General features: G+C 48.3%; 1 protein-coding gene across 1 annotated transcript in view; it reads left to right on the top strand.

The window, feature by feature from the left end:
- Nucleotides 1–1383: 1383 nt before the first annotated feature.
- Nucleotides 1384–13400, top strand: part of cacna1ea (calcium channel, voltage-dependent, R type, alpha 1E subunit a) — a 57269-nt gene continuing 45252 nt past the window's right edge. Inside the window, exons 1-4 of the mRNA XM_084675438.1 lie at nt 1384–2088; nt 2267–2533; nt 9867–9972; nt 10578–10717. Coding sequence (XP_084531564.1) covers nt 2268–2533; nt 9867–9972; nt 10578–10717 — 512 coding nt within the window. The 5' untranslated portion in view covers nt 1384–2088; nt 2267. The remainder of the gene's footprint in view (nt 2089–2266; nt 2534–9866; nt 9973–10577; nt 10718–13400) is intronic.

Below are 13400 nucleotides of genomic sequence, written 5' to 3'. Positions count from 1 at the left end.
ACCCCCTCCTGATTGGCACGACCCCCTCCCCCATGGTAGCAGGTGAGCGGTGACGGTGCTCCTTTGGCAGCCAGGTTGCCGTGACATCTTCCAGGAAGGAGGGTGAGCCTGGGCTGGGAGCTGGCTTTGGGTGGGGGGACGTCAGCACACACAACAGCTGAGGGCACCTGGAGGAAACGGCCAGAGGCTATAAAAATCCTCCACTACCTCTCCCTTTATCTCTAGGAACGACAGGAGGAAGCCTCCTCAGCAGATGAGAGGGAAAAAGGAAATGATAGAATGTCCTACTGTCATTTCTCTCTCTGACCTGACAGAGGGTTGAACAGAAGAGGTGTGTGTCTCTATTTTTATCCTCCGCCCTCCCCCATCTCCTCCTCTTTCACTGATGTCTCTTTAATGACCTCCATCCTTTCTTCTCACGCCCAGTCGATCACTGGATCACTGGCTTCCTCATAGACGTTAACTTCTCCTGCTTTGGGTGCCAATTGGTCTCACAGGGACGGTTTCCACTTTAAATAAGGATCTAAAGATGTCTGTGTCTCCTCTGTCCTCTTCCGTGTCTCTTTGTTCCTCCCTCCTCCCCAATCACATGCACTCTTAGATTAGGAAAAATTAAATGACCCAATACCAGATTATTTCACAATCCCTAAAACAGAACTATGTCCAGGGGATATGATACTTTACAAGGAGTGCTAAACTGAATTATTGTTGATACTGTTATTTTATCTTGGGATTTGTTACACTTGATTGGTGGTGTTGCATGCCTGTACACTTAATTGTGATGATAACTGATTTGTGATATTTAATCAGTTCTACTGTGCAACAATTAATTGCTTAGTTTTGAAGGTGAAAGACCTGTCGATGTGTCTGAAAACCACTCGTTTGTGTTAGGGAAGTTGCACTTAGTTCTCATTTGTTTGTGGTTTCTGAGAAGCGAGTCCATCGCCCAGAGCGGTTAAATTAACAATTTATTTTCGTTGAAGATGTCGTCTCGTCTTCTTCCCATTGCTTGGAACAACAACTTTGACCTGGGCAAAACAACTCTAGTCAGAACGACGGCTTCTGATCGTCATGCACCAGAAAGAGAGCGTGCGTGCCTCGGATCGGTGTCGTGCAATGACTGTTAACAGGTGTTTGTCTTGCAACGTTTTTAGGCGTGACCGGGTTTCACTACCGTCCAGCAGGCTACTCCAGCAACCGGAATAGCTAACCGACCCCTCGTTCAGTCTGAGGAACACAAGTCCTAACATCTTAGTCAAACAACGTCTATTAACAGGTTGAAAGATCTGAGTTTATTACAAGGCACTTGTGATTAATGTCACGGCATGGTTTCCTAGGCTACTGGATGTTGTTTTTTTCCGACCTTTTGTTAACGTACTCCAGATCAATTACATCCTCCACAAATACATTGCAAGACAAAAATACATACGTGTTGCAATTCTTAAATGTGGGTTTAGAGCCCTCTTGATGAGAGGAGGAAATGCGGACCAGTTGCATGTGTAGTCGCCAATGTGCAGAGGTATATCTGTGTTAAACACGCTGGCGAAGGGGACGAGCGCGCCGAAAGGATCTCCTTTTCAGTCAGTTTGAGTTGACGAGGTTAGAGCTTGTTGCTCGTCGACGCGCCGCAAAGACAACCCGAACAAGATTTAAGGAAAGTTTGAGGGCTGATTATTTGCGGTGGGAACATGTTTCTTATGCATCCCCGATGTGAAATAAAGGAGAGAAGAATAAGGGCGGGAATAAAAAGAAGCTATTCTCACAAGTCAGTGGACGGTTCATGCAGCAACCAGTGGACTCGTACAAAAAGCTCGTTTTTTTCTCTCTCATGAGAACATCTCCCAGAGACGAGACTTAGTGTGGTGTTTACGTTGAAGAGGTTTGGATGGAGATAACTGACAATGGATCTTAGATGAGGATTTTTTTTTAAAGCTTTTTTGTTTTCACTTCTTTACATATAACATTTGAGACGATTTTTTCCCCCTGACTACTTGCGTCTGGGTTTACATCTTGGATGTGAAAACGACGGTAACCTCTGTTCGAGGTTGGGGACGTGACAGTTCTTGTTTTCTAACGCTTAAAGTCAAGGTAACAAAAACATAACTTTACTGAGAAGGCTGCTATTCAGTCAGTGTGAACCTGAAATTATTTCGTAACGATGGACTAAAACAAAGCACATTTGCAGTTTTATCGTCGGTTGTTTTTCCACCCCGCCCTGTCTTGCACGCGCTAACCTAACCGTAACTGTTCTGCTTGCTTCCTGCAGAATGGCCCGGTTCGGAGATGACGTTCCCGGTTTGCTGGTCTCCGGGGATGGAGGCTCCGAGCGCAACCGCAACCGGGATGGACCGGCCGTGTCCACAGGTGGCATCTCACCCGCCTTCAAGCAGACCAAAGCGCAACGAGCACGCACCATGGCCTTGTATAACCCCATACCGGTCAGACAGAACTGTTTTACCGTCAACCGATCTCTCTTCATCTTCGGGGAGGACAACATGGTGCGGAAGTATGCCAAGAAGGTTATAGAGTGGCCATATCCTTTTGGTCCACAGGGTAAAGTGTGTAACAACACACACGCACACGCCCACGCCCAAATACCGTTTCCAAAGTTTGTTGTGCATCGATAATGTAACACGTTACAAACTGTGACGTTTCCGTGACTGTAAATCGTTGACAGTGCAATCTCAGGGGTTCAGCACCATGGACAGAGCCACAGAGAGCGCCGTATTCTCGTCCGTTTCAGCTGCTCCGATTGAAACACTCGGCCATCACAACCCATCCTCCAAAACACACACACACTTACAGTACACACACAGCACACACTCGCACTCACAGTACACACACGCGCACACAGGTACTTAAGCATACACACACACACTCATGTACACTAACACACACAAAGACCTGGTACTGTTTTCTGCTTTTGATCTTACTAATTACTTGCACACAGACACAAGCGCATACACATAGGCACTTAAGCACTAACAAATTACACAGGTACTAAAGCACACGCACACACACACACACACACATAGAGCTGGAACCATTTTCTGCTTTGTTCTTCCGTTTAATTGTGGCTTTACAGAAAACAACTGACTTGGTTAAAAAGTTCCGGAGCTGCATTTGAGTTGTTGGGATGTTATCAAATCTGTAAGTCCTGACAACATCATAACGGCAGGTGTGTGTGAAGTTGTCGGGTAGTCCTACAACCCCACCCCCTGTGGTTTGATCTGGGTGGATGATTCACCTGTCCGTCATGACTCACAGGCCTATGGTGACGAGTTGAGTCCAGAGAGGCGGGTCTAGGGACTGATAAAGCCCTGGTTCTGAGGTGACAGTCAGATCTATCACACTGTCCTGCTATGATAGGACTGATTGAATTAAACAAGGACTCGTGCCCACCAATAAGGGGGGATCAATCAAGAATGTTAACTTAATCAATTTTCAATTTTGGAGAAGGACAGGGAGAGAAAAGAGATGGAAAGAGAGAGATTAAGAGATAACAAGAGATAATGTGTTTGTGAAAGAGAGACAGAGAGCATGAGCGAGAAAATGGGGTGAGAGAGAGGATGGGAGGGAGGGTGTGTCTGAGAAAGGGAGAGAGAGCGAAGGAACACAAAGAGATGGAGATCAGATCAGAGGGTTGGAGAGGGATCCTGTCACGTCCACCTGTCTCCTCCCTGACACAGGTGACCCCCCTCCTTCACCTGGGTGCAGGTGACCTCCCTGCTGTGAGGTCATGTGAAGCTGTGAGGTCATGTTAAGCTGTGAGGTCATGTGAAGCTGTGAGGTCTTGTGATGCTGTGAGGTCATGTTAAGCTGTGAGGTCATGTGAAGCTGTGAGGTCATGTTAAGCTGTGAGGTCATGTGAAGCTGTGAGGTCATGTGAAGCTGTGAGGTCATGTGAAGCTGTGAGGTCTTGTGAAGCTGTGAGATCATGTGATTCTGTGAGGTCTTGTGAAGCTGTGAGATCATGTGATTCTGTGAGGTCATGTGATTCTGCTGGATGTTGGGTGTCCAGTGTCCTGATGGGTGTGATTAGCGGAGTGGATTAGCAGACATTAGGGTGTAATGATGTCTGATCAGCGTGCTGGGGGGTGTGTTGTAACGAGGATCTGGTTTCGCTGGAAGGACACGGTGGGGTGGGTGGAGTGGGGGGGGGGAGCAGTTGGTGAAGTAGGTGACATGGTGAACACATGGGTGTTATTGACGGCACAGATGCTGTCCAGTATGGCAGTGCAGACGGACTCTCTCTCTCTCTCTGTCTCTCTTTCGCTCTCTCTCTCTCGCTCTCTCTCTCTCTCTCTCTCGCTCTCTCTCTCGCTCTCTCTCACACACACACACTCACTACACACATATAACAATGAACACACACTCTCACAGACACACCAGTAATCTGTAAACGACTGGCACACCCCCATAATCACTCGACCCACATACACACCCACACACACACTCACACACACACATACACACCCACACACACACACTCACACACGCTCACAATTGTTGCATGACATCTCCAAAAGGTCACACTCATGTAGTGAGACCAACACGCTGACACTCTCGCCATAAGTGCCTCTTTATGTTTTTGAGAGCTCAATTAAAGGCAGTGATCGATGAGGGTTTTATCTCTGGGAGCTTCCGGGGGAAGGAGGGGATGGAGCGCTGGAGACAACACCCCCACATGGGGAGGGGAGTGGTGAGAGTCTAACCAGCCCTGCCAGAGGTGGGGGAAGCTGGGTGGAGGTTGGAGGAAAGGAGGGGTACTAATGAAGACTGGAGCCCAGGGTGGGTTCAGGGGGCCTGGGGAGGCAGAGCAGCTGCTCCCCCTGTCTGATCCTCACTGGAGGTGTCCCACAGTGCAGGCGTAGCGGTGAATAATTGATTGTGTTGGCAAGGGTTCATTTCATCAACGGTGTGAAAAGGAAGCAGGTGTCCACTCAGAACGTGATGGAAAGTTATTTTCCATAAGCACCTGAAGAGAAGGAAAAAGATAGCTGGCGTGAAGGACAAATAGAAGTTTGAAGGCTTCGGTTGTTACGTTGATAGCATGAGAGAGAACATGCAAGACAAAGTGAGAGAAAGGAATATGACAACGCAGGTGAAGTAAAAAGAAAGTGGGAGGGAGAGGAGACACACAGTGAAAGAGAGAAGAGTTGAGGAAGAGAGGTGAAGAATGAAACAGAAAATGTGTGTGATTAGAGAGAAAGACGGTGAAAGTGAAAAGAAAGACAGAGGAAGAGAGAGAGGGAGATTGAGGGAGAGAGAGAGGGAGAGAGAGGGAGACTGAGGGAGAGAGTGATGGAGAGAGTGAGGTAGAGAGTGAGGGAGAGAGTGAGGGAGAGAAAGAGGGAGAGAGTGAGGGAGAGAGAGTTTGCATGCTGGTGTTGGTAGCAGGACAGACAACTGTAGGACATGTCGAACTGACCCTCGCTTCTCTCCCTCTCCCCTTACATCACCGCTCCCTACGGAAACAGGACTACAAATCAGACTCCATTTCCCATGACACACTTCATCAGGCGCCACCATCTTGGTCTGCCCTTGCAGGTGCTTGTGTACAGAGCTGAGTGATGTCTACATCCATCGCCAGCTCTCCTAGTCTGCCCTGCTCGTCAATCACCTCCCTGGCTCCGAGCAGTCCTAGTCTGAATAAAGTTCTCTTAGATAATCAGAGCATAATTCTCTCTCACAACAAATAAGACAAGCGTATCTTCTGTACGTTTATTTACTGAAGACAGTGATAGACGTTCAGTTTGAAGTGTTTTGTGGTGAATTGAGAGAGAGGGCAGTGTGATCAGAAGCACTGCCCTGCTGTGGAGAACCACCTGATGAAGAAGTGATTCTCTTGTGTCAAATCACGAGTTCTAGAAGTCTGTCTGTCTCTGCTTGTTTAGATCCTGTGCTCTGTGCTCTGTGTGTGTGTGTGTGTGTCTCGTCACACCTCTGCACCACTCCACCGCCATCACCTAGCCTGCCTCTCCTGTCGTTAACTTCGCCTCTACTGTTTGTGTGTGTGTGTGTGCGTGTGTGAGAGAGAGAGAGAGAGAGAGAGCGAGAGGGAGAGAGAGAGAGAGAATGTGAGTCTGTGTGTGAATCTAGATGTTAGACTGTGTGTGTGTGAGATAGTGAGGGGTTTGTGCGTGTGTAAATGTGAGAGAACAAGTGTGTGTGCCTGAGTGTGTGTGTGTGTGTGTGTGTGTGTGTGTTTAATGAGGTGCGGGATCCCATCTCGGTGGGTTTGCAGATGCAGGGTCCCATCTATCTGGGGTTCTATTTTTACCCCAAGTCTCGTTTGAGGAGCCAATTCAGGCTCAGATGGTCGTCACGGTGACTCATGCTGTCACACACACACACACACACACATACACATACACACACCGTCCCCTGAAAAGTTTCTTCATCTCACGGTTACACAACATTTGCCTGTTATTCCGGGATTAAATTAATCTGAGGTTTACCATATATTCACTGTGGAATCCCTCCTCTAGATCTGACCCTGAATGGATTCTTCTGATTATAGACAACAAGCTGCGTTTCAGCAGCGTGGTGTTAAAGTGGAGCCGATGGGAGATGGGACCCAGGTGACACACACACACACACACACGCACACGCACACGCGCACACGCACACACACACACACACACTGCAGTAGTGTCTGACGCTGACACTGTTGATGCACCGGTAGACCCAAATGGGGACAGGTGACCTATGAGAAATGGTATCTATGAGAAACACACACACACACACACATTCAAACAGACAAACCAACTTGCTGCAGCAGTGTCAGTGGAGCGGTAGACCCAGGAGTGACTTACAGGCGGCGAGTCTCTCAAGACATCACATCGGTCTTATCACCGTCCACACCTGGCTCTGTCACAGTGTTTAACATTCATGTGTGTTAATTACTTCTGAGGGCTTGACTCACTGGATACATCACCAGGTGTGTGTGTGTGTGTGTGTGTGTATGTGACATGCCATAGATCCGCTGCCCAATAACTGTCTGATAGAGCTGACTTTTGGCTGGAAAGAGCCTGTTGCCGTGGATACCTCTCTCTCTCTCTCTCTCTCTCTCTCTCTCTCTCTCTCTCTCTCTCTCTCTCTCTCTCTCCCTCTCCCTCTCCCTCTCCCTCCCTCTCCCTCTCTCTCTCTCTCTCTCTCTCTCTCTCTCTCTGCCTCTCTCTCTCTCCCTCTGTCTTTCTCCCCCTCTGTCTCTCTCCCTGTCTCTCTCTTCCTCCCTCGCTTTTTTTTAACTCTGTTTCAGTTCTTCCCTTCTCTCTCTGTCTCTCTCTCGGCGGGCTTTGACAGGATGTTTGTTATTTATTGATGTCTTCCCTGTGTTTTCTTTTTACTTAAGTGAAATGAAACAGAGCTGCATGAAAAGCCTTGAGGTTTGTTGATTAAGTCATCTGTCAGTGCTGCTGGCCCAGACACCCAGACACCCCTTACCCAGACACCCAGACACCCCTTACCCAGACACCCAGACACCCCTTACCCAGACACCCAGACACCCCTTACCCAGACACCCAGACACCCCTTACCCAGACACCCCTTACCCAGACACCCAGACACCCCTTACCCAGACACCCCTTACCCAGACACCCAGACACCCCTTACCCAGACACCCAGACACCCCTTACCCAGACACCCAGACACCCCTTACCCAGACACCCCTTACCCAGACACCCAGACACCCCTTACCCAGACACCCAGACACCCCTTACCCAGACACCCAGACACCCCTTACCCAGACACCCCTTACCCAGACACCCCTTACCCCTTACCCAGACACCCTTTACCCAGACACCCCTTACCCAGACACCCAGACACCCCTTACCCAGACACCCAGACACCCCTTACCCAGACACCCCTTACCCAGACACCCCTTACCCCTTACCCAGACACCCCTTACCCAGACACCCCTTACCCAGACACCCAGACACCCCTTACCCAGACACCCCTTACCCAGACACCCCTTACCCCTTACCCAGACACCCCTTACCCAGACACCCCTTACCCAGACACCCAGACACCCCTTACCCAGACACCCCTTACCCAGACACCCCTTACCCAGACACCCCTTACCCAGACACCCCTTACCCCTTACCCAGACACCCCTTACCCAGACACCCCTTACCCAGACACCCCTTACCCCTTACCCAGACACCCCTTACCCCTTACCCAGACACCCCTTACCCCTTACCCAGACACCCTTTACCCAGACACCCCTTACCCAGACACCCAGACACCCCTTACCCAGACACCCAGACACCCCTTACCCAGACACCCAGACTACGGCGTGGCGTAGCATGAGTGTAAGTCCCCTCAGCTCTGGATGGTTTCACAGGACCACTGATCTGCTGCCATCAGGGATGCTGTGTGTGGAGAGGAGGGTAGAGAGACCACCACAGAGAGGGAAGTGAGAGGTGTTATATGTTAAGGTCCCAGGTGAGACACAGAGAACAGAGTTTACCTCCTCTTCTCACTACGTCCCTGTTTGACCCTACAGACAACAGCTACCAGCTCCCTCTCTCTCTCTATTTGTCTCTGTCTCTCGCTCTCTTTCTCTCTCTTTTCTCTCTCTTTTCTCTCTCTCTTCTCTCTCTCTCTCTCTCTCTCTCTCTCTCTCTCTCTCTCTCTCTCTCTCTCCCTCTCTCTCTCTATTTGTCTCTGTCTCTCGCTCTCTTTCTCTCTCTTTCTCTCTCTCTCTCTCTCTCTCTCTCTCTCTCTCTCTCTCTCTCTCTCTCTCTCTCTCTCTCTCTCTTCCATCCCTATTGTATGAGCTGGTAGTAAAGTGCCCTGATGATGGTCACCCTCCACCCACACATCCTCCAGCCTCTCTTCCCTCCGTGCAGCCCTGTGCTGGCCACTATCACCCTGGAACGATGGGGGTAGGGGCTGTGGCAGGCAGCTGTGTGTGTGTGAGAGAGAGAGAGAGAGAGAGAGAGAGAGAGAGGGAGAGAGAGAGAGAGAGACAGAGAGAGTGTGTGTGTGTGTGTGTGTGTGTGTGTGTGAGAGAGAGAGAGAGAGAGAGAGGGGAGAGAGAGAGAGAGAGTGTGTGTGTGTGTGTGTGTGTGTGTGAGAGAGAGAGAGAGAGAGAGAGAGAGAGAGGGAGAGAGAGAGAGAGAGTGTGTGTGTGTGTGTGTGTGTGAGAGAGAGAGAGAGAGAGAGAGAGAGAGAGAGAGAGAGAGAGAGAGAGAGAGTGTGTGTGAATGTTAATGTCCAGAAATTAATAATCCAGAAACTGCATAGTGCTGTGCCTGTGGTGCCTTCGTGTGTGTGTTTGTGTACGCGTGCGTGCGTGTGTGTTTGTGTGTGTGTGCGCGTGCGTGTCCATGACTGCATGTTCACCACCGAAGCAGGAGACAGCATCTAATACATTGTGACAGCCAATCAATGAACAGGGTTTCATTTCATGAACAGGGTTTCATCTGTCCATTTTGAGACAGTGGGCAGGAGTGGACCAATCAGATTGAAGCACTGACATGCTGCTCATCATAAATGAAAAGGGTGGCAGCAACCCTGTCAATGCAGCATCTGGATTTTAATTGGTCAATTACCTCAGCTCGTCTAAACCAGTACAGGTCATAGAAGGGTTTCCCGAGGGCCAATTTGCTCAGACACTGTTCTGTGCAAGCAGACATGCTCTGCCAGTAACCTGCTATGTTTGGACTCAAATACAATGCCCTGTTTGTTACTGTGTCTGTTAAAGTCTTGATTTGACTTGACTAACACACACCCAAAAAAGCATGACGTAAAATGGTAACGCACAACGTAATATGTGAATAGATTAAACATTTTAAATGTTGTCAATAACATGACCTTTGTGGCACTTGAATGTGATAACCTTAACTCTGTGGTGACACTCCGTTTGAATACATGATCCTGGCTACCATCATCGCCAACTGCATCGTCCTGGCTCTGGAGCAACACCTCCCTGGAGAAGACAAGACTCCCATGTCCAAGAGGCTGGTAAGGGACTCCACAACCACAACCACACCCTGCGCTTCACTTGTGTTCAACCCTGCTTCTCACAACCACCTAGCTGTGGGTCTACAACAGTGGTCTTCAACCCTGGTCCTCAGGGCCCACTGTCCTGTACGTTTTTAGATGTTTCCTTGCTCCAACACACCTGATTCAAATGAACGAGTTGCTATCAGGCTTCTGCAGATCTTGCTAACAATTTATTAATTTGAGTCATTTGAATCGTTTACCTTCTAACAAAGAGAGACTTGACCCAGAGAGACCAGTGAAGTCCCTCTCAGAGCCACCGTCATCAGGGATAGGATCCCTACTGAGAGAGAACCACCATTAACCTTTAGGTGGCCCCGCGAAAGGCTCCACAACAGGGTGCAACAGCATGGACTGAGCCATGTTGATATTCAGGGTTAGGGTCAGGGTGAGCATGGTATAGCACACTGTGTACCATCTTACAGAAGGCTGTGATGGCTGTTCTCGTCATCGACAGAGATGACCGTCATCGTCATGGTGATCATTGTGACCTCGTCGTCATCTCCTCTCGACCATGTTTTTCTGTGTTTCCCCTCGTTTTGATTTGTCTGTTGTTTGATTGACAGGAAAAAACGGAACCTTACTTCATTGGGATGTTTTGCTTGGAGGCGGGGATTAAGGTCGTGGCTCTGGGGTTCGTGTTCCACAAAGGATCGTACCTGAGGAACGGCTGGAACGTGATGGACTTCATCGTGGTCCTCAGCGGGTGAGCCGCGGGAACACGCGTGTGACGTGTTTGCGTGTGCGTGTTGATGTGTGCGTGCATGTGCACATCCTCTGCTTCAGCCTGCCAGTAAGCCATACAACACACCCTGTTTTCTTTTCATGACCTTCACCTAGCGTGAGCCACAGCACTGACTGACCACCCGCTGTCCGCACCATCTAAGGTCTGAGTAATGTGCATTTGACTGGATCAGATGTTTATCGGGTGTTCATTTCCTGCGAGGAGACATGGGGAGCAGAGTCACATCGGTCCCCAGTTGAGATTCCAAAGACGCTGCAATTTGTGTCGTAATTTTACCCAGCTCAGAAGTGGCTGTGTCATACACAGGAATCACAGTTGCAGGAAATGGAGTTTGTCTCAATGTGCGTCAGCTACTGTACGGTAGCTGACCTTCTGCAAGAGAGGGAGTCAGATGGCTGAGCGGTTAGGAAATTGGGCTATGAATCAGAAGGTTGCCGGTTCATTTCTGGCCAGGAATTTACGTTGTGTCCTTGGGCAAGGCACTTCACCCTACTTGCCTCGGGGGGAATGTCCCTGTACTTACTTTTGGTCGATCTGGACAAGAGCGTCTGCTAAATGACTAAATGTAAATGTAAGACTGCGCCAGCCTGTTAAGGTGAAGCCTTAGACAGGAAGCTGATAGTGGCGAACAATGGCGGCTAGTTCCTATATGCATGCTCCCTGACTTCCTGTTTAGGAGCTGATATCTAAAAGGCTTTCAGAGATGATTTTTTATTTAATATGGTGGGACAGAAGATGGTTAAGGGAACAGCACAACACTTGTTTAACATCCACACACACAAACGAACACACACACGCAAACACGCACAAATGAAATATTAATCAATCTGTGGTGCACAAGTACAAAGGGTGGAAGCTAGGGTTCTTAGAGAATTTTACATGATTCTGTGCTTTGTATAATTGATGAGCAGAGCTCTGAATGAGGTTCTGCTGAAAGGAGGTACGTGTGTATTGTGTGTGTGTGTGTGTGTACTGTGTGTGTACTGTGTGTGTACTAATATAGAGAGGAAGAAAGGATGGCTATGGGAATTGGAGTGTTAAAGAGAGGTTAAGTAAAGTTGATATGAAGGGAGTATAGCAAAGTAGGATTGGTCAAAAAGAGTAGCTGTGCATGTGTTTATGCGTGTGTGTGTGTGTGTGCGTCTCTGAGGGCTGAGGTTGGGGGCTGTTTCTCTTCAGTTGTTTATCCCTTCAGAGACACTACTAGCCTGTTGCTAAATTATGTAATTATAAGTTAAGTACAGTATTAGCTAAGTGCAGTATCGTAGCATTATTAGCCCAGGCTTGATGACTAAATCGAGGGTGGTAACAAAAAGGTTTCAGAGGCCAGTTAGATGTAGAGTATAGATACCCTCTCTGTGACTCACCTCAAGTCCTAAAGGAGAGTCATTAAAACCTGTGCAGAGCAAATCAGAGCGAGGTAAAAGCTAATCGATGTTTTAATCCCCCTGGTGTTCTTGGTAGAGCCAGTCTTGCTCTTGTGAGCTCCTGTCTAGGCTAACCTTTCACTCCACTGATTAATACTTATTAATCACACCTTGCTCTACACGGTTCTGGAGAAACTGTCACTGCACACCTGCTTTGGCCACTGGGGTCGCCTTTTTTACGTAAAGTCAATAGCTACTATTAAAGGTACAGTAGGCATGATTTTTTTCAGTAAGAGTAAATAAATAATCCCCTATATATTTTTTTACACACCTGCCATAACCATGTGGTGTAGCTATTAAGGCCCTCTCAGAGTTGTTTAGCAACACAGACAGAGAGCCAGTGGAAAGTCAATTTCTAATTTTGGAGTGGCCCTCTACTTTCCAGCCAATCATGTTCCAGCAAATCTGTTCTGTGTCAATCACCTTTGGCAAGGCGGGTCTTCCCAAAGGAACGGATATGATGAATCCTGATATACTTCTCAGTAGCCGTGTGTTTTTCCCTGATCGTCATGGAGGTACTCAGAGACTTGAGAGACTGGGGACTCAATGTTCCCTGGATGTAATTAGGCTTTATTCATTCATTCAATAATGAAGTAGGCCTTTAGATGCTGATAGTCCTTTCTGCTATCCCTCACTATAGAAAGTAATTTAATACTCTCTCTTTTGTTCTCTCTCTTTCTTTAACCTGCTTTCTCTCTCTCTCTCTCTCTCTCTCTCTCTCTCTCTCTCTCTCTCTCTCTCTCTCTCTCGAGTCATCTCCTTTGTCCCCCCCCCTCTCTCTCTCTCTACTCATCTCCTTTGTCCTGTCTCTCGCTCTCCTTCCCTCTCTCTCTCTTTCACACACACCACGAATATTGCAGCGAGGGCAGGGGCAGGCAGTCGTATTAAAGGATGAGTGAGGATGATGAGATGTGGAGGTAATATTGAATGAGTCATCTTCATCCATTAGTGTTTAATGAACAGAGCTGCAGCATGCAGACAGGAGCCGCCCAGAAAGGCTCTGGCCTGTATTCTCTCAGCCCTTCCATGATGTTACTGTGTGTCCTACTGTAAATCAACTAGGCTGAGAGAAACAGACTTGTGAAGTCTGTAAAAAAAAAATCCCCAGTATCAATGGGCTGGTTTTTGCATTCGTTAAGGTTAAACAACTACAAACACAAACAGGATTTCAGATTTTATTTCAGTTGTTTTTCTATTTGTTTGGAAGCGTTAAAGAT

The sequence above is a fragment of the Hypomesus nipponensis genome, chromosome 16, assembly GCF_054491055.1.
Source record: "Hypomesus nipponensis isolate SF chromosome 16, ASM5449105v1, whole genome shotgun sequence".
Classification (NCBI taxonomy): Eukaryota; Metazoa; Chordata; class Actinopteri; order Osmeriformes; family Osmeridae; genus Hypomesus; species Hypomesus nipponensis.
This window is presented reverse-complemented; position numbering and strand designations above follow the sequence as displayed.